Below are 21,537 nucleotides of genomic sequence, written 5' to 3'. Positions count from 1 at the left end.
TGCCACTGCATTCCAGCCTGAACAACAGAGAGTGAGACCTTGTTTCAGAAAGGAACCTGGAACCAAGTCATTGAAGTAATGGTTGAAGGAATCATAGATGTTAGTCTGGAAGAGGGTTTAGATGGAGTAGATGGCATTAGTTATCTTTAAATATTTGAAGGAGTATTATTGGAAAGAATAAAAAAGCCTTTTTAGCATACTCAACAGTAATAGCATTAAAAACAACAAATAAGCATTTCAGAGTTTACTATGCCTAAGGCACTGTTTTATCATTTTATAAATTAACTTAATCCTCACATCAATCTTCTGAGGTTCGCTATTACTGTATTTTACAGATAAGGAAACTGAGGCTCAGAGAGGTTATGCACCTTGTCCTAGGTCACACAAGCATGAAGCAGCAAAGCTGGGATTCAATCTTTGGCATTCTGACTCCAGAGCCACCCCTGAAACCATATCACACTGTGCTGTCTCCATGCCTTTAGTTCCAGAAGGTAGGAGAGGACTAGTGGCAGAGGAAGTCCACCCCTGTATTTTTTAGAAATCTGTATGTTTTAGAAATACAGGGGTAGATTTCAAGGGAAAACACAACAATCAGAACTGCTAGCCAGGCATAGTGGTGTGCACCTGGGAGGCTGAGGCAGGAGGATCGCTTGAGCCCAGGAGTTTGGGCCTGCAGTGAGCTGTGATCACGCCACTGCATTCCAGCCTGGGTGACAGAGTGAGACCCTGTCTCAAAACAAAAACAACAACAAAAGCAACAGCTGCTTAGGAACAGTGTTTCTCTGCCTTGTAATGTTACTGGAAATGGTCAAGTAGGCTATTATAAAAGGAATTCCCCAAACTGGCTGGAGATGAGACCAAATGGCAACAGAGATCCCACTGATTTTGAAATTCTGATTTGGGAACATAATTTTTTTCACTACATATATAAGAAGGGAGGGAACAACCTTTGTGACATGTTATGTAATAAAGATCCATTGTGAAAGGTATCTTTTCAACTAATTTTCCAGATTTTATTGATGAGTAACTATTTATAATATACCTGGTGTGGTAGATGTGTCCCCACCCCTTTTTAAGGTACCTTTGCTGCTCCTCCCATAAAGAAGTATGGTCTGTTTTCTCCTCCTTGAATCCAGGCTGGGTTTTGGACCTGCTTTGACCAATAAAGTGTTCTGTGAACTCTGGAGCCTGGTCCTTAAGGGATGTTGCACCTCTTGCCTCTGTTCTTTTGGTACCCTGAAGCCCCACTGCTGTGAAAAAGCCGAGTCTAGCCTACCAGAGGAGGAGCCCTGGCCTGGAGGAGAAGGGAGGGGCCTTGTGTGAGCTGGCGCCAAATGCCAGACGTGTGCATGAGGTCATCATGGCCCCCTCCAGCCCCAGTGGAGTTGTGTGATGACAGAAGTCACATGAGTGACCCCAGGAGGGACATGAACAGAACTATCTAGACTGACATCCCACAAAATCCTTAAAAAGAATAAATGTTTATTGTTGTAAGGAACTACATGTTGTGATGGTTTCTTATGCAGCAATACATAACTGATACATAATATGTTGGTGTGGATTTGGAAGTAGTGGGCATTTTAAACTATTCTGTAATTAGACTTTTTCCCCAGTCCAGTGGACCTCTTTCAGTCTATCTAGTCATTCTTCTGTGTTGGTGAAACCTTTCTGGGTTTGGAGAAGTATTTCCTCTTAGTATTATGTGTGTTGAAGGATAAGAGTCTTTACAAGACTCTTATGTGGGGACCGGGCACGGTGGCTCACACCTGTAATTCCAGCAGTTTGGGAGGCTGAGGCGGGAGGATCACTCGAGGCCAGGAGTTCAAGACCAGCCTGGGCAACATGGCAAAACCCCATCTCTACTAAAAACAGAAAACTTAGCAGGGCATGGTGGTGTGCGCCTGTAATCCCAGCTACTCAGCAGTCTGAGGCATGAGAATTGCTTGAGCCTAGGAAGTGGAGGTTGCAGTGAGCTGGAATCATGCCAGCGCACTTCAGCCTGGGGGACAGAGCAAGACTGTGTCTCAGAAAAGGAGAAAAAAAAAAAAGACTGAAGTCGGGTTTGGAGAGAATTGTGATATGGGAATCTGGACTTGGTGGTTTTCTTGGAGAAAATCATGTAATTTAGAGTCTATAAAATGGGGTTCCGTTTCATGAAAATTGGACTCTGGAAAAGGCAAACGTGTCATACCACTTTTTCCGAATATGCTAGAATATTGCACTACTATTTCATTTCTTTAAAGCCATTGTCATTTCAGTGGGCATGTGCTTCTTTCACTTTGATTACTTGTGGTTTCCAGAGTGCTCATTTGTTCCTGAGTTTAGACCTATTTCAATTTTACTCTTATCTCTGCATAACTGCTGACTTTCCCCTCTTACTTACAAGGTAGATCGGTTTGGTTTAGTTTGCCTTTTTCAGTAAATCTTTTAAGGAATGTACGTGAGTTAGATGTTTCATGTGTATTTTGATTACATTTCATTGATTTAAAATTTTTTTCATCATAGAGTGTCTACTGTTATGCATAACGTTTAAAAATTCTATTACACTTAGACCACTTATATTACCTTCTGGCTTTCCTAATGGATTGATTTCATTACAGATTTTGGAAAATGAATCCAGTACACTCTAAGAATAGTGAGGTGGCTGAGGGAAGGCTCTGCAGTTAGACTCAGTGGGTATGAATTTAAGCTTTGCCACCTACCAGCTATGTGATTTGGGGCAGGTTTCTTTATCCTTTCTGGGCCTTGGTTTCCTCTTGTGTTAAGTGAGGTTATCAGAAGCACCAACCTCAAAGGGTTGTTATGAAGATTAAGTGAGATAATGCTTGTAAAGTGCCTTTTCAGCATAGGAAATCCGTAAATAGTACTTGTTATAGTACAGCTATTACTAAAGCATAAGAAAACTCAGTAGAGGGAAATCTTCGTTTAGGACGTTAAGCAGTTAGTCAGTAGAAGTGACGATGGTGAGGCTGGTGTGGGGGGATTGTTAGCTTAATGATGAGAGCTGTCTTATTAAAGTCCTCTGGTGCGTGTGAATATTGGGTTATAGTCCATTTAGTGCTTGATATCAAGATTTAAAAGCAGAAAAAATTTAAAATGGAAGTGTTGGAATTCATTAGTTGCCTGCATCAGAATTAAAACTAAAGTACTTTTGAATGATATTGGAAGTTGCTGGGGGAAAACCATCTTGCAGCCATTATGTTTATGCATGTTTCAGGGTTTGGCAAGGTGAGCTGTGCTTTTCTTCCAAGATCAAGGAACCGGATTTCTGCCTATATGACAGCGGGGGTTGGAAATTTTGGTTCTAATTTTTGCTTCATTGCTGGCTTCTCTGTCCATGGGCAAATCGCTGCTTCTTCCCAAGCAGGATTCTGATTCCTGAAAGGGCTCTAAAAGCTTAGCCCTCCTGTGAGGATCAGAGTAGATGGCAACTTTGAAAGCAGGTGGAGGGTAATTCCAAAGTAAACGCAAATGTAAGTAGCTCCAGTATAGAAAAAGCTCTGTTAGCTCAGAGATTCTTGCCATTTTACAGCTAAGATTTTATTCTGTGACCCTCTTGAGTTCTATAATTCCCAGATAAATATATTTTTTGAAATATTCAACTTTGGGGTGTTTGTACCCAATTTGCAGGTGGAGAAAGCTCCCTATTACTCCAGTCTGAATTCCTTCCGTCTGATTCCAGGGAAACCTTTGCTATGATTTCCTTTAATGTCTAATATTAAAGGCATGTTCTATCGCTTTGTCCTCACTTGCCTCGAAATTCTCACTCTTTTCAACATTTAACTTCGAGATCCTGTTGTCTTACAGCTTTGGAGTTGCTGTTTTATCTTCTTTATCTTCCTCTTTTTTTCCCCCTACCAACTTCTGGACTAGTTTGATGCCAGGGACAACTTAATTTTTCCCCATCTGTGTGGCTTGGTTCCAGCACTCTCTCCACTTTCACTAAGGGCCTAAATCATCCACCTCCCTGCCTCTTGGGTCTACCACAGCATCAAGGCACTGCTTTGTAGAGCTTCGTTCGAATAATTTTACGTACTGGCTTGCAAGCCTGAAGTTCTGCAGGAAATAAAATCTAAACGTGAAATCGTATGTTTTAAGACTCCTTACCACTTGGCTCCTGTTCTCCCTTCCCTGAACCATCCACACTTTCTCTTCTTTACAGTTCTGACCAGTATTCCCACACTGGGAAAGTGTTTGTAGACACATCTCACCATCACACATCCCAACAACCCAATCACTCTTACATATCAATAGTGCAATCTCATTTATGTAGATTAATCAGGTAGACTGCTACTTAAACACAGGCTATGTCACTATAGATTGGCTGTTTTCTATAGAAATGACGCTGTAAGTGGTGATGACTTTTCTAGGCTATCTCACAGCTACCCACTTAGCTGATAATATTGGTGCAGGACTGACTGCATGAAAACAGAAAAGAAGCATCAGTTACACATTTTAGTAAGAATCTCCTTGATTTCAGATAGCTCTGCCTAAAGAGGGACATGCTTGTTTAGAGCATGAGAAATGGACACTTGATAATTTTCTGAGAGACTTTTTGGGAACCTCTAAGGGCCTGGACATTTTAAAAAGGTTCCGGTCATATTCCCAAATATACAGCTTTCCTTTTCTTTTTCCTTTTCCTTTTCATTGTGTCATAAATCCCTTAAGAGATATCTACTCTGATTTACTTTCTGGCTGCACAGCTGAAATAAACAGGGAAAACAAAGTAGGGAAATAATTTTCCTGAGATAAGTGGGCAAGTGTTGAAGGCTGAAAGAATGAGGGTCGTGATCAACTTAGTATACCACTGGAAGCTATATGAGTAAACAGCAAACTGTTTCTCATGAAAGCAGGTTGTTGGCAAACTGACAAACTGTGTCTGCCTCCCAGAAGGAATGCTGGGGACAGTCACCACCCAGGCACAGTGTTTCTTGTGATTAGGCAAATCTGAAGCCTGTTAGCAATAATGTGAACCTGTGATCAATCAAGCAGCTGACCAGTCGTTACCTCCTCCTCCCTGCTCTTTCTACCCAATAAAAACAAAGGGCTGTAGAAGCTGGAGGTTGCTGCTTTTGCTCACTAGAAGCAGGGAGCTCTCTTCTTCCCCGGCCCCTTCCTTTAAAATAGTTACTTTTGTTTTAAGTTTTCATTTCTGCCTTCATCCTCCTTCCTTTAGTCTCCTAATGATGGTCTCAAGTAGTAACAGTAGTAACTGTTGTAATGACGATCTCAAGTAGTAACAGTAGTGACTGTCGTAGTGACAGTCTCAAGTAGTAACTATGGCAGTCAGCTACAGGCAAGAGTTGAAAAGAGAGGTGTGAGGAAGAAAGGTCTGTTAAGGAGGGTGGGGGAGTGTCTGTGCGGCAGTGGTGTTTTGAGGTGGCATTCGTGTAATGGAGAGTGGTGAAAATGAAAGGGGAATGCCCATCGTTCCCTTGAGGGTAGCAGAGAGGTAGGTGGTGAGGAAGAGGCACTGGGCTGAAAGCTTGCAGGTGGCCCCCAGGGATAGTTTGCTTGCTGTCCAGGGTGGCCTTGGATTGGGCGTCAGAAGAGGAAGGAGACATTAACGAAAGCCCTGGGGATGCCAACCTCCTGAAAGAGGTCCAGATGCAGGTAGGATGGGCACACCCTTGGAAGGTCAGCCAGATTTCTTTGATTCAGGGGGAAAATCAGGGTCTGGGCTAGGTAGGCTCCTGATGAATGAAATTCACTAGCAACTGCTGATGTTTGTTGAGTGCTTATTCACTGCCAGGCCCTGGGCTAAGCATTTTACATTTAACCCCTCAACAACCCTATGAGAAAACATTTGGGAGGCCATTATTTACCCAAGTTTCCTCAACCAATAAATGACAGAGCCTGGGACTCCCCCCGCACCTGCCCACCGTTCCTCCCCCGACCCCACAGGTGGGTTTGGTGCCAGAATTTATCACTGTGCTGTCAGGTGGAGACTATTTGGTTCAATCCCTAAATTTTGGGGGTGAGGGGACAGCTAGTTTTGCTGCTTCGTTACCTGCTGTTTTGCTGCTAGTTACTGTGTATCTTTGTGCATATGTCTACAAAACATGTAGCATTATTGAAACTGTTATTGTTTCCTTATACCACTGAATAGAAGAAAATGGAGTTTCTGCTGGGGCCACTGTCTGTGGAGTTTGCACATTCTCGCTATGTCTGCAGGGGTTTTCTCTGGCTACTCGGTTTCCTCCCACGTCCCAAAGCTGTGCCCATTAGGTGAACTGGTGTGTCTAAATGGTCCCAGTGTGTGAGTGTAACCGAGCACCCTATTAAGTTTTTCCGTGATGGCATCGAATGCCTGTTGATGTTCATCTGTCCAAGGTTGGGGGCTCTGAATCTAGTCCCTTTTAAAGGCCTCATAAATTGGCTTAGCCGTCAACCCCAAATTTGGAATTCAAATTCAACAAAAGCCAGACATTCCTAGGAATCCCTGCAATTGCCTCCCGTTTTGGGGAGCCTTTGGGGCCACTGTTATCTGCTTTCATCGGGTCTTTAGGCTCCTTCAGCCTGAAGTCGAGGTTCCAGAGACTAGACCTTGATACAGCGCAGACACCTGTGAAAATCTCCCCTACCAGGAGATGGCTTCAAGGCTACAGTCAATTTACAACCCAGCTGAGCCCCAGATGCCAGCCCATTCACAAGATGGAGCAACAATTCAAGACGAGTCATTGGAACAAGTCATGCAGGCCTGCACTGCCTCACCCCATGCCACAACTTCCTTCCCCTTCTTTTTTATTTATTTATGTATTTTTATTTTATTTATTTTATTTTTTTGAGACGGAGTCTTGCTCTGTCGCCCAGGCTGGAGTGCAGTGGCCTGATCTCAGCTCACTGCAAGCTCCGCCTCCCAGGTTCACGCCATTCTCCTGCCACAGCCTACTGAGTAGCTGGGACAACAGGCGCCCGCCACCACGCCCGGCTAATTTTTTGTATGTTTAGTAGAGATGGGGTTTCACCGTGTTAGCCAGGATGGTCTTGATCTCCTGACTTTGTGATCTGCCTGCCTTGGCCTCCCAAAGTGCTGGGATTACAGGCGTGAGCCACTGCGCCCAGCCTGCCTTCCCCTTCTTAAGCCTTTGCACTTCGCTTGGAAATTTGAAGTGGTTCCATTAAGGCAAGAGTCTAGACCGTCTTGCCCGTTGCTAGCTTTGGTCTGTAATCAAGTCACTTTCTTTCTACCATACCTCTATCTTGCTAATTTGTTTTGCAAGTGGTGAGCAGCTGAACCTGTGTTTGGTAATGAGTGTGGGGGTGTGAGTATGAGTGGGTTCTGCGCTGAGATGGCATCCTGTCCAGGGTTGGTTCCTGCCTTGCATCCTGAGCTGCTGGAATGGGCTCCAGCTACCAGAGACCCTAAATTGGAACAAGTAGGGTGGAAAATGAATGCATAAATATTCTCTAATAAAAATTTGTAAAGTCTATGATAATCATACAGATGCATGACAAAAAAATGTAGTATGGAAGCTCTCAGTGAGCCCACCCTAATTGTAAATGTTTTGAACTGCATGGTGGCAGGAGGTGCTCCTTATAATTTTTGCTTTGCAAACATTTTATTCCTTGGTTTAACCCACCACCAGTACAACTGCCATCACTTGCTGATTGATCAAACTTGGGTAAATAATGATCTTACCTGTGCTTATTAATCTTTAAGTATATGTATAGCTCATGTTTATTTCAGTGTTTACTATTAGAAGTGTTTTGGTCTTTAGATGTTTGGTATTTTTGTGACCAGAAATATGCAGTAGGAACTTACCTTTTGTTTATATCAATTAGCCTATGGTAAAATTAGTTGCATTATACATTGTTTTGCTTAAAGTTACAATTTCCAAGACCCTACTAGTGATGTTAAATAAGGACTCATTGTATAATCCAGCTAAGAGCAGCACTAAGCTGAGTGCAGTGGCTCACGCCTGTAATCCCAGCACTTTGGGAGGCCATGGCGGGCAGATCTCCTGAGCTCAGCAGTTTGAGACCAACCTGGGCAACAAAAAAACTAGCCTGGCATTGTGGTGCGTGCCTGTAATCCCAGCTACTCAGGAGGCTGAGGCAGGAGAATCACTTGAGCCTGGGAAGTTGAGGCTGCAGTGAGCTGAGATCATGCCACTGCACTCCTGCTTGGGCAACAGAGCAAGACCCTGTCTCCAGGAAGAAAAAAAAAAAAGCACCAAAATGAAAAATTATTAAACCGAATTTTCTAGTTCCCTGAGGATTAAATCCTTAATGCAGGAGAATTGTCTCAGATAGAATGTCCCTGAAAAGCATCTAATGGCAAGCCTTCTAAAACTTTCATTTAGTCTACAAGATCATTTGTGTTCAAATTTCAATCCTTTTAGAAGATCAGCTTTTTGTTAATCAGATTCTTCATGAGGCAAAGAGGTCATCCGATGTAATACCAACATCTTTTGACAGGCGAGACATTAAATTATAAACCAAGAAGTTAAAATTACCTTCCCACTAAGGGGAAGCCTATCAAATTCCGGAAAAGTTCCAGAAAGGAGTCTTGTTATTCTGAAGATGAAAGTATTTAAAAATAAATTGTGAGTAGAAATAGATAAAGCTAGAAGTAGTTCTGAAAAATAGTAAGGAACTTGAGAACGTGTTATTGAAATACTAGGGTTTAGGCATGTGTTTTAAAGCATGAATGACTGCTTCCGGATCTCTTAGGTTGCAGGAAAAGTCCAGACCAAACTTTCTGGGTGACTTTTAGGTAATGAAATGGGGCACTCTGGGTGCAAGACCGCTTATTTCTGAAATCATGGTTTATCAAAGCTGAAGTTTATTTCCCTTCCTGCTCTGTCTCCCAGTGGCCTGAAGAAAGGAGTTTGTGTGTGGCAGATTCTGAGTCAGGCTCTAAGTCTGAGTCACTGTACACTGGCATTAATGGGATTGGCCATGGCAGAGTGGACGGGCAGGGGCCTGGGTCCAAAGACTTGGCTTTGAGCCTTGGCTCAGTTATTTACTTATTTGTTTACTCATTTATTTAGACAAAAATTGTGCATATTTATGGTGTACAATGTGATGTCTAGCTATACATTGTGAGGTGATTAAATCAAGGTAATTAGCATACCCATCACCTTACCTGCTTATCATTTTATGATGAGAACATTTAAGATCTACTCTTAGCACTTTTCAAGACTATAATACATTATTGTTAACTATAATCACCATGCTGTATGATAGATCCTTAGAATTTATTCATCCTGTCCAACATCTTTTAACCAGCATCTTCCCCCCTTCCCCCCAGCCCCTGGCAACCACCACTTCTGTGAGTTTGACTTTTTTTAGATTTCACATATAAGTGAGATCATGCAGTATTTGCTTTTCTGCTCTGGCTCAGTTATTTCTGGCTCTGTGACCTCATCACATTTGTCATCTATAAAATGCCTACCTCCCCTGTTCCACTTCCACCTACTTCACCAGGCTGTTGTGAAAACAAAATGAGATAATGTGTGAATTCTGGGTTTTGGCATTACTGTCACATGTTAGAAGTAGTTGGTGGGGTTGGGGAGAGGGGTGCGGCTTAAAATTTTGCTCTTAGTTTGGCATCCACAATGAGACATATTTGAGAGGTTTAAGTAAAGCAGTAAAGGCCATAAATGGGTTTAAATTTAGTGAACTCTGTTACTTGGAACATTTGGAATCATTTAATTTGCTGAATTTTAGGATCTAACTTTCCTGTACCTTCTCTATTACTTAGAATATAGTCATGGCTGCCATGATGGAGAGATCTAGAATAGGAGAGGCTTCAACAACCTAGAAATGCATTTCTTTTTCCTGTAACAGTCTAGATCTAAGTAGTCTGGGGCACTTTGGGGATTGGGGGTAGTACATGGATTTGGGGACTGAGAGGCCTCTGTCTTGTCCATGTGGCTTTCACCTCTTCACCCATGGTGGCTGTTCTAATTCTGTTCAACAGGAAAGGGAGGGAAAGAAAGAGATGGCCACAGCCATGTCCCTTCACTCACATCCTTTTGAATGGAGCTATTCAGGTGTCCACACTTAGCTACAGTGTAGTGTTGGTGTCCAGAGGAAATTTTAATTGCTGTGTGAGAAGAGAGACTGAATTCTGAAAAGGGGTAGTGAGGGGCAGTGGGTAACAAGCAGTGTCTGTCACAGATGCCTGTGGTTATGTCATTAACTGCCCTTTAAGAAATGTATGGATGAGGCCTGGCACAGTGGCTTGTGCCTATAACCCCAGCTACTCAGGAGGCTGAGGAGACCAGGAAATCAAGATCAGCCTGGGCAACATAGACCTTGTCTCCAAAAATACATAAATAAAGTGCGTAGATGCATGGCAGACAGAGAGGTTTATAGTATTCCATTCTGATAATCAACTGCAGGATGGTACTTGATTTCTTATATATATTTTTTGAGGCAAGGTCTCACTCTGTCACCCAGGCTGGAGTGCAGTGGCACAATCTTGGCTCACTGCAACCTCAGCCTCTTGGATTCAAGTGATTTTCCTGCCTCAACCTCCTGAGTAGCTGGGATTACAGGCAAGCGCCACCACGCCTGGGTAATTCTTGTATTTTTAGTGGAGACAGGTTTTGCTGTTTTAGCCAGGCTGGTCTCAAACTCCTGGCCTCAAGTGATCCACCTGCCTTGGCCTCCCAAAGTGATGGGGTAACAGGTGTGTGCCACCGTGCCCCGCTGATTTTAAGTTTTTATCATATTTTTTAGAGATGGGATCTGGCTATTTTGCCCAGGCTGGTCTTGAACTCCTGGCCTCAAGTGATCCATCTTGGCCTCCCAAAGTGTTGGGATTACAGGCATGAGCCACCATGCTTGGCTTATAGTATGATACTTGAAAGGGACAACAAGGATGGTGAGCCTGTTGGCTTAGAGGTTTGGATATTGTTTGTGCTTTTCAGACTTTTTGAAGCCATTTATTATTCACAAAGCACATGGTAGTCCCTTCTTGCTACATTCCAGGCACTGCGCTAGGGGCTGGGGAGTCAGCAATCATGGTCCCTGCTATCTGAGGTTCACTCCACAGAAGAGACAGGTATATTATGCCATGAGTAGAGAACTGTCTGATGTATACTCTGATAGGAGGCTGTGGGAACCCCTAGGAAAAGACCTGACCCCTTTGACAGGCAGGATGCGTGTGTGTGGTGTATGTGTGCGCGTGCGCGTGCGTGTGTTTGTTGGATGCAGGAGGGAGTAAGGTCACAGGGAGGAGGAGGCTTTATTGGGGTTATGTCTGTATCACCTCGAATAGTGATGGTCTCGGGGAGTGTGAACTAACTGAATTGATGTTAAGATGCTGTTCTCTAGTGCCATGTTCATGGCTTAATGTTTTGTCTCTTTCTCAGAAACTCTCAGCGTGGGCATCGGGAATCTTCGTGCCTAGGAGCCATGCTGCCCCGATGGGAACTGGCACTTTACCTACTTGCCTCACTAGGCTTCCACTTCTATTCCTTCTATGAAGTTTACAAAGTCTCCAGAGGTAAGGCCCCAAGCTTCTCTGACCTTCTATCAAACAAGGAAACTCCTGTCAAAAAAAAGGAGCAGAGGTGGAAGATTCAAGAAGATCCAATAGTGTCGGATGATGTGGGCCTTGATTTGCTTCCCCCTGTCTTGGATAGTTTGAATCAGTGACCTGAGTCCATTAAGTTTTCTACCCTAATCCTTGGTCTTTTAGGTGATGCTGTGGCTTGTCTTCTATAATTGGTGGGTTTGATTCAAAGGCTATTGAAGGCCATGGAGGGGATTTGCATTCAGAATTCAAAGTAAACTCTTAAATTTCTCTTTCATCATTACTCCTCTCAGACATATGAGACCCGGGCTCGTTTTATCTTCTTGTTCTGTCTTTTTAGTGTGTTGCCTTTGTCTGAGTGCTGGAGATAAATCATCATCAGGTCACATCCCTGCCCATACGAAGGAGAATGGGGGCCCTCCTTTATTTTAGTGGCAGTTTGGCAGGGAGCACTAGTCACTCCTGCTCACGCCCAATTGGCCAGCACTGAGTCCCACGGGCACAGCTGGGAGGCTGGGAAATAGTCGTTAGCTTGGTGGCTATGTGCTACCTAAAACTACTTTTTTTTTTTTTTTTTTTGAGACCTAGTTTCACTCTTGTCACCCAGGCTGGAGTGCAACGGCACGATCTCGGCTGACTGCAACCTCTGCCTCCTGGATTCAAGCAATTGTCCTACCTCAGCCGCTGGGATTACAGGCGCCCACCGCCACGCCTGGCTAATTTTTGTATTTTTAGTAGAGATGCAGTTTCACCATGTTGGCCAGGCTGGTCTCGAACTCCTGACCTCAGGTGATCCTCCTGCCTCAGCCTCCCAAAGTGCTGGGATTACAGGTGTGAGCCACTGCACCCAACCTAAAACTTCTCATGTTATGGAAGAAAGAAAGAATTTTGGAGGGTCCTTGAGCAGTCTCTGCCATAGGTAGCGAGAGTGTCCTTGAGGTGATAGTGATTCCTGAGCCTTGTCTTAAGAAGAGCAAGAGTCAGCCAAGTAGAGAAGTGAGCAGAGGAACTCTGAACAGAGTTAAGTTTGCAGGCAAATGATGTTGGAGATAGCTTACCATCATCAGGGAACTACAAACTACTCATCAGGACTAGAGTGCAGAGTGTGATGGGGAGTGAAAGAGTTGAGCTTAGATCAAAGAGCAGGGATAGGTTGTGAAAGACATGGGTTGTATATTTGGCCAAGGAGTTTGGACCTTATCTTGAAGACAGGACAGCATATTGAAAGTAGTGCAGTCATTTAAAATGACAAAGGTAGGTTTTGGGAAGTACAGTTGAGAATGCTCTGCCTTCAGCATCTGCTACTCTATGGATCACCAGGGTTGATCTTCCTCTGCATTCTGAATGTGTCCCATTCATAGCCATGGACTTGGTTGCAGGAAATGACCATCTAAAGGAGATGAGCAGGGTTCTTTGGGCAAGGCTGTCGAAGTGGCTGCATTCTCTTGCTGGAGCCTCTGAGCTCTCAGAGCTTATGAAGAGGAACTAACCTGCTCTGTGTCAGGCTCCGTGTTAGATACTTCATGTACGTTGTCTCACTTGATCTTTAGCGCAGCCCTATGAGATAGGATATTTAGAAAACAAGCTTGGCTGCAGAAACTTAGCCTCCAGGGTAACTGTAGTTCACAGCTAGTGTGGTGTCTAGCTAGCATCAGAGACCCTGGTTCCTTCTCCCATGTTCCCCTGCTGTCTTCAACATGTCCCACCTTCTGTAAGGTAGCTGCTCTAGCTCTTGTTGTCAAGTTTGCTCTTTGATCAGCAGGAAGGATGGAAGGGAAGGGGAGGACAGGCTCTCTCCCTTTCAGAACTTGACTTGAAAGTGGCTTATATCATATCTATTCAAGTACTACTCACCAGAACCTAGTCCTGTGACCACATTCACTGAGAGGGGAGCTAGGAAATGTAATCTCTGGTTGGGAGGCCATTTATCCAGCCAAAGCACACGGATTCTATTGTAGAGAAAGCAAGAAGGGACATGAGCAGTCCATTGGCAGTCTCCTCCATAGAAGGGTATCTTCATTACCTATTTCTGCACAACAAGCTATCCTGAAGCTTTGTGTTTTAAAGAAACAACCACCTTTTATTATCTCTCACTGTTCTGTGAGATTCCCCCTACCTCCCGTTTTGAATATACTTTATTTTTTAAAAGTCGTTTTAAAGCCAGGCATAGTGGTGCACTCCTGTAGTCCCAGTTACTTGGGAGGCTGAGGCAGTAGGATCACTTCAACTCAAGAGCTTGAGACCAGCCTGGACAACACAGCAAGACCATGTTTCAAAAACAGAACAACAAGAAAAGCAGTTTTTGGTTCACAGCAAAATTGAGCAGATAGTACAGAGAGCTCCCATAATACCTCATGCTCCTATACACACACAGTCTCGCCAACTAGCAGCGTCCAGCACTGGAGGGGTACGTTTGTTACAATTGATGAACCTACAGTGACATATCATTATCGCCTAAAGTCCGTACTTTACAATAGGGTTCACTCTTGGTGGTGTACGTTCTTTAGGTTTTAAGAAATGTGTAATGACCCATATCCACCACTGTAGTATCATATAGAGCAGTTTCACTGCCCTAAAACTCTTCTGTGCTTCGGCTACTTATCCTTCCCTCCCCCTGCCCCAACCCCTGGTAGCTCCTACTCTTTTTTACTGTGGCCATAGTTTTACCTTTTCTAGAATGTCATATGTTTGCCTTTTCTTTGAATCATACAAAATGTAGCCTTTTCAGATTGGCTTTTTTTTTTTTTTTACTTAGCATTTAAGGCTTCTCAGTGTCTTTTTATGGCTTGATAGCTCCTATCTTTTTACTGCTAAATAATTTGTGGTCTAGAAAAAACCAGTTTATTAATCCACTCGCCTGCTGAAGGACATCTTGGTTGCTTCCAAGTTTTGGCAATTACAAATAAAGCTGCTATAAAGATCATGCATAGGTTTTGAATGGACATAAGTTTTTACCTCCTTTGGATAAATACCAAGGAGTGCAATTGCTGGATCATATAGTAAGAATATGTTAATTTTTGTAAGAAACTGCCAAACTGTCTTCCAAAGTGCCTGTGCCTTTTGTATTCCTGTCAGCAGTGAATCAGAGTTTCTGTTCTCTGCATCTTGCCAGCAACTGGTATTGTCACAGTTCAGGATGTTGTCCATTCTAATAGGTATGTAGTAGTATCTCATTGTTTTTCTATAAGGAAATGCATTTGCATTTTCCTAAGGACATACGATGTGGAGCATCTTTTTATATGCCTATTTGCCATCTGTGTATCTTTGGTAAGGTGTCTGTCTGGTTCTTTTGCCCATTTTAAAATTGGGTTGATATGTCTTTTGCAAATATTTTCTCCTAGTGTATGGCTTGTCTCATTGTCTTGACAGTGTCTTTAGAAAAACAGAAATTTTGAAATTTTAATGAAGTCTAGCTTATCAATTTTTTTTTAAGGATTGTGCCTTTAGTCTTAGATCTAAAAAGTCATCACCCTACCCAACATCATCTTGATTTTCTCTTATGTTATTCTCTAGAAGTTTATAATTTTACATTTTATATTTAGGCCTATGATTCATTTTGAGTTAATTTTTGTAAAGGGTGTAAGATCTGTGTTTAGACTGATTTTTTTGCAGGTAGATGTCCAGTTGTTCAGCACCATTTGTTGCAAAGACTATCTTTTCCTCATTGTTTTGCCTTTGCTCCTTTGTCAAAATTCAGTTGGCTATATTTATCTGGGTTTATTTCTGGGCTCTCTATTATGTTCTATTGATATATTTGTCTATTCTTACACCAATACCATAATGTCTTGATTACTGTAGCTTTACAGTAAGTCTTGAAGTTGGATAGTGTCAGTCTTCTGACTGTTACTTGTGTTGTCTATTCTGGGTCTTTTGCCTGTCTGTATAAACTTTAAAGTCAGTTTGTTGACATCTACAAAATAATTTGAATTATAAAATAAAGATGTTTATAGCAGCTTTATTAATAATTGCTAAAAATTGGAAGCAACCAGGATGTCATTAAGCAGGCAAATGGATTAATAAATTGCAGTATATTCAGACAATGGAATTTGCCAGGATTTTCACTGGGGTTGCATTGAATCTATAGATCAAGTTGGGAGGAACTGACATCTTGACAATATTGCGTCTTCCTAGCCATGAACATGGACTATCTCCCCATTTATTTAGTTACTTGATTTCTTTCATGAGAGTTTTATTGTTTTCCTGATATAGATCTTATATATATTTTGTTAGATTTATAGCTCAGTAGTATTTCATTTTTTGGGTGACAATGTAAATGGTGTTGTTTTAAATTTCAAATTCTATTTATTTCATTGCTGATGTATAGGTAAGAAATTGACTTTGGTATAGTTACCTTAAATCCTGCAATCTTGTTGTTATTGCTTATTAATTCCAGGAGTTTTTCTGTCAGTTCTTTCAGATTTTCTACATAGGTAATCATGGCGTCTGGAAAGATGATTTTATTTCTTCCTTCTCAATCTTATATACCTTTTCTTTGTTGTTGTTGCCTTAATTAGGATTTCCAGTAGAATCTTGAAAAAGAGAGATGAGAGGAATATCCTTGCCTTATTCCTAATTTAACTGGGAAAACTTCTAGTTTCTCACCATTAAGTATGACGTTAGCTGTGGGTTTTTTATAGATGCTTTTCATCTATCTAGTTAAGGAAGTTCCCCTCTATTCCTAGTTTCCTGAGAGCTTTTGTTATGAACGACTGTATTAGTTAGGGTTCTCCAGGGAAATAGAATCAACAGGCTACATATAGCTATAAAAGGAGATTTATTACAAGGAATTGGCCCACACAATTATAGAGGCTGGGAAGTTTCATGATCTTCTGTCTGCAAGCTGTAGACCTGCGAAAGCCAGTGGTGCCATTCAGTTCAAGTCCGAAGGCCTGAGAACTGGAGCAGCCTAGGATGTAAATCCCAGTCTGAGGGCAGGAGAAGATGAACCGAGATGATCTAGCTCAAGCAGTAGCCAGAAACAAGAGTGAATTCTTCCTTCCTCCTCCTTTTGTTCTATTTAGACCCTCAATGGATTGGATGGTGCCCACCCGCATTAAAGAGGGCAACCTACTGTATCTGATTCAAATGCTTAACTCCTCAAGAAACACCCTCACAGGCACCTAGAAATAGTGTTTAATCTGGGCATTCCCTGGCCTGGTCAAGTTGACACGTAGCACTAACCAACACAATAGATGCTGGTTTTTGTCAAGTGCTCTTTCTGCATTTCTTGATCATTTTATTCTTCTTTAGCCTGTTGATGTGTTGGATTACATTGATTTTTTGTGTTCTGTGAGATTTTGACTTTAATATACCTGGACTGGACTCAGCTGGCCTTTCTCCTGTTTCCTGTATTGTCAGCTGGGGCTGCAGTCATCTGGTGGCTCGATCGGGCTCACTCATCCAGGGTGGCTCACTCACATGGCTGGCAGTTGGTGCTGGCTGTCAGCTGGGAGCTCAGCTGGGGACTGTCAAGTGGAGTACTATGGTTCTCTCTAAATGGCTTCATGTGGCTTACATTTCTTACATTTATAACGGGGCAGCTGGGTTCCAGCTGTTGCACGTGCCACCTGGGAAGTTATACAGGTCACTTCTGCCTCATTTATTGGTCAAAGCAAATCACAGGGCCAGTCCAGATTGAAGGGGAGGAAAGACTACACCTTTTTACAGGTGGAGCAGCATATGGAGGAAGAGAAGAGTCTGATGGCAGCCACCTCCTGGAGTTTCTCTTCTATAATGGGTGTTATACTTCTTTACCCACATGAATCACTGAGGCTCAAAAGTATTACTTGTCCAAGGTCATATATCTAATAACTAATAGAGCTGAAGCTTAAACCTAGGACTCTACAACTCTACTTCTTATGTTGTGGTAGCTTCTGGGAATGGGGCAAGGGGTCCCTTTGTAGATAGTACAAAACTTTTCTGCACCTTAACCTGTCCAGATGCTGTCATGCTGTGCGTCATGCTGACCACTCCCTAGCCTGAAGCTTCCTAAATCCTTAATGCCTTTCCTTTTATTGTCAGTGCCGACATTCCCAAGAAATATATTCCTCAAATGCTTTTGCCAGTTTAGCTCACAGGAGCCAGATCCCCATGCCATGCTTAAGTATGTTTAACTGGTGCAGTGTTGAGCCTTCTTGGTTCCATATCTCACTTTCTAATTCAGGAAAAAGTGCTACTTACCCACATTGTAGAAGTGGGTCACTGGAAAAATTGTCTCTACTGTGAACTTTTTTAGGGCATTCGTGTCTGGAGCAAATGTGCTGCCTAGAATAGACTAGGGGCTCCAAGTGTATTTGTTAAGTGAAATGTCTCTGGTGGGCATCTGCATGGCTACTCTCCTTGGGCACAGAGCAGGCATCTCATTCACGGCTGTCTCTATCAGCAGTAGCGGGGTTGTCATGTGGTTGGGGACAGCAGACTGATTTTAACAGTTTTAGTCAAATGGAATCTCTCAGCAAATCCATAGCAGGGACTCAACAGAATACCCCTTCTTCCTTGCAACTCTACCAAATTAGAGTATCTTGAAGTCACATGGAAATATTTGGGGTGGTGACAGTGATCTGCTATGCTGGCTGACCTCGCCCCTGGTGCTCTGCAGTACTGTGGCTAATACACAGCTATTGCATTAGGTTGGTGCCTTATGGCTTAGTAGACATAACACTTTTTATCTCTGTTTACTTTTTTTTTTTTTTTTTTTTGAGATAGAGTCTTGCTCTGTCACCCAAGCTGGAGTGCAGTGGCACAATCTCGGCTCACTGTAACTTCTGCCTCCTGGGTTCAAGTAATTCTCCTGTCTCAGCCTCCCTAGTAGCTGTGACTACAGGTGCATGCCACCACACCTGGCTAATTTTTGTATTTTTAGTGGAGACAGGGTTTCACCATGTTAGCCAGGCTGGTCTCAAATTCCTAACCTCAGGTAATCCACTCCTCCCAGCCTCTCTAAGTGCTGGGATTACAGGCATGAGCCACCACGCCCAGCCCCTCTCTGTTTACATTTAATGTGAAAATGCAATGTGCCATGCATCAGAAGGCTTGTGTGATAGGCCTTGAACGAATTGATGCCTCTGCCTAAAAGAATGCCATATATTTTTCTGGCCATATCAATTTAATGCAATATTCAGAATAAAAACTATTGAATTCCCATCATTGAAAATCCTGGTGATAGAAGGAATTCACCTGTTTTTTTTTTTTTTTTTTTTTTTTTTTTTAAAGAAAGCACCTGGGAGGGGAAGTCTTTGACTATTTCAGTTTACGACCTATTGGTTCTTATTTAAATGTTTTATTTCTTGTACCCATTTTGACATTTTACAGCTTTCTAGGGATCTATATACTTTATGTAGGTTTTCAGTTTGATTAGTATATTGTGGCTCTTAACTTTTATTTAAAAATTTTTTTGTGGTTTCATTATTTTATATTTTATCTGCATCATCTTCACTCTCTTCATTTCCTCTTTCCATTTCTTCCTCCCTTCTATTTTTTTTTCTTTCATCAGTGGTGCCAGAAATCTTATTAATCTTTTCATCATTTGGCTTTATTTTCTCAGTCATTTCTTTTTGTTTTCTAACTCATTGATTTTTGCCCTTATCTCATTATTTCCTTCCTTATTGTTTCTTTAGGTTTGGTCTGTTCCTTTTTATTTCAGTGTCATGAGTTGAATGCTTATCTCATTTACTTTGTAAAGAATGTGTTTGGATTGTTGATTGTTTTTCTCAGAAGGATTTCTAGAAGAGGAATTATAGAGTAAAACCACACAACCATTTTTCAGGTGCTTAATAGATGTACCCAGGCTGCTCTCAGGAGGGCTGTGCCAATTCACGCTTCCAAAGGAGGAGATCCATTTTTCTGTACTACTCCCAGCAAGTTGAATGCTCTTCAATCCATCTCAAGTGTATTTAGTATATGATGTGATATTTTTTCACAAATAGGTAACTAAACATTATGTCTTTTTTTGGAGACAGAGTCTTGCTCTGTTACCCAGCCTGGAGTACAGTGGCACGATCTCTACTCGCTGTTACCTCTGCCTCCTGGGTCCAAGCAATTCTCATGCCTCTGCTTCCCGAGTAGCTGGGATTACACGTGTGCACCACCACACCCTGCTAATTTTTGTATTTTTAGTACAGACGGGTTTTCACCATGGTGGTCAGGCCAGTCTCAAACTCCTCGGCCTCCTAAAGTGCTGGGATTACTGGTGATTCTGATAATTATGATGGAATCTTGGTCATATACTGAATTCTTTTGTTAAAATTTAAAGTTTATTTTTATTTTTTATTTTACAAAAATAGAGACAAGATGTATGTTGCTGAGACTGGTCCCAAACTCCTGGACTCAAGCAATCTTCCTGCCTCTGCCTCCCAAAGTGCTGAGATTACAGACATGAGCCAGGTTGCCTGGCCTCACATATTAAATTATTATATTCTGTTTAATTGACTTCTCAATCAATTCTTACATCAATACTGTGCTGTTTTAATTATCTTTGATTTGTAAAATGCTTAAGTATCTGGAGTAAGTTATTAGTCATTGGTTCTTTGTTTTCAGATCTTTCTTAGGCTATTCTTACTGGCTTATTCTTCCAGATATATATTTGAAATTGGCTACTTTCAAAAAATCATTAGGGTTTTAGTTAGAATTGTAATAAACTTATAAATTAATTTGTAAATAATTGATATTTTTATAATGTGTCTTTCTATCCAATAATATATTTTTTTCTTTGCTTATTCAAAATCTTTAATCACTTCCCTTAATGAAGGTTTGTGGTCTTCTTCAAAATAGATCCTGCTGAAACTTAAGATTATTTCTGAGTCTTTTCCTTTCTCCTTTTGCGATTGGGATATTTTCCAAATTTCCTAGCTGATTATTTCTGATCTACACTAAAGGTATTTATTTTGGTTTATCTATTTTATATTTTAGCAATTTATTGAATTCTCTCATGTTCCATTGGCTCATTTGATTTTCCTTGTTCTTGTATTTAGATAATACCATCCGCAGATGATGATGGTAGTTTTGCTTCATTTGTTTTTGCTTTGCTAGGACATCTAGAACAATACAACAGTTGAATGTTATCCTGTTTTAATTCTGACTTTAATGGAAATCTCTGTATAGTGAAAGCTTGAACAAGCTTTACTTGTTTTTAAAAACTCATGTTAAGGAATCCTAGCCCCTTTAAATTGGCAATAAGTGTTTAATTTTATTTGTTTTTAAAGTACCTATTCCTTTTTTGACCTATTGATACATTTTAAAGTCATCAGGTTTCCAAAGGCAAACCATACGAATTCAATCCTACTACAAACCTACCATGGCCATGGTATTTTTAAACATACTTTTCCCCCTAGGGTTAAAAAAATATGGATTTCTAAGTGAGAGTGGTTGGCCTGTAATTTTGTTTTGTCTCGTCCCCAATTTCAATCTTGATATTCTGTTAGCTTTATAAAACAACTGGAGATGATTCCATTTTAAAAAAATTATGGTACCGTTAAGGTAGTTTATGAAATGTCTGCATCAGTGTCTGATGTTATTCACTTCTAAGTATGTCTAGGCATGAAGTCTCTTTGGGAGTTTATTCATTGAAAACTTTTCAGTACTTTTCAGGGTTATTTGTATGCTTTCATTCTTACGTCAGTTTGAACAATTCATATTTTTCTATTTCATTATTATTATTTTTGAGACAGTGTCTCATTCTGTTGCTCAGGCTGGAGTGTAGTGGCTCCATCCTAGCTCACTGCAAACTCAAGCACCTGGGCTCAAGTGATCCTCCAACTTCAGCCTCCTAAGTAGTTAGGACTACAGGCACACATTACCACACTTGCACACTTGCTTGGCTATTTTTTTTTTTTTTTTGGTGATAGGATCTTTCTATGTTGCCCAGGCTAGTCTTGAACCCCTGGCCTCAAGCCAAATCCCGAAGTCCTGGGATTATAGGCATGAACCACTATGCCTGGCCTGTGAAAATTATTTTCTAATGAAAAGCAGCTACCCTAGAACCTTCTGATTTTACAGAGACCAGGCACGTCTTCTTTTATGAAGTAGCTATGTTCCTGAAAAGTTGCATA

General features: G+C 41.6%; 1 protein-coding gene across 5 annotated transcripts in view; it reads left to right on the top strand.

The window, feature by feature from the left end:
• The window catches only part of LOC101008901 (protein-cysteine N-palmitoyltransferase HHAT), a 302,834-nt gene that overhangs the window by 9,904 nt on the left and 271,393 nt on the right, over nucleotides 1–21,537 (top strand). For 3 of the 5 annotated variants that reach the window (XM_031660419.1, XM_031660391.1, XM_009187809.4), the window contains exon 2: nucleotides 11,328–11,461. In XM_031660419.1, coding sequence (XP_031516279.1) covers nucleotides 11,371–11,461 — 91 coding nt within the window. In that variant the 5' untranslated portion in view covers nucleotides 11,328–11,370. Of the gene's footprint in view, nucleotides 1–10,728; nucleotides 11,018–11,327; nucleotides 11,462–21,537 lie in introns of those variants that run through there. The other 2 variants (XM_031660399.1, XM_031660453.1) reach the window with 2 other exon arrangements.

The sequence above is a fragment of the Papio anubis genome, chromosome 1, assembly GCF_008728515.1.
Source record: "Papio anubis isolate 15944 chromosome 1, Panubis1.0, whole genome shotgun sequence".
Lineage (NCBI taxonomy): Eukaryota > Metazoa > Chordata > Mammalia > Primates > Cercopithecidae > Papio > Papio anubis.
This window is presented reverse-complemented; position numbering and strand designations above follow the sequence as displayed.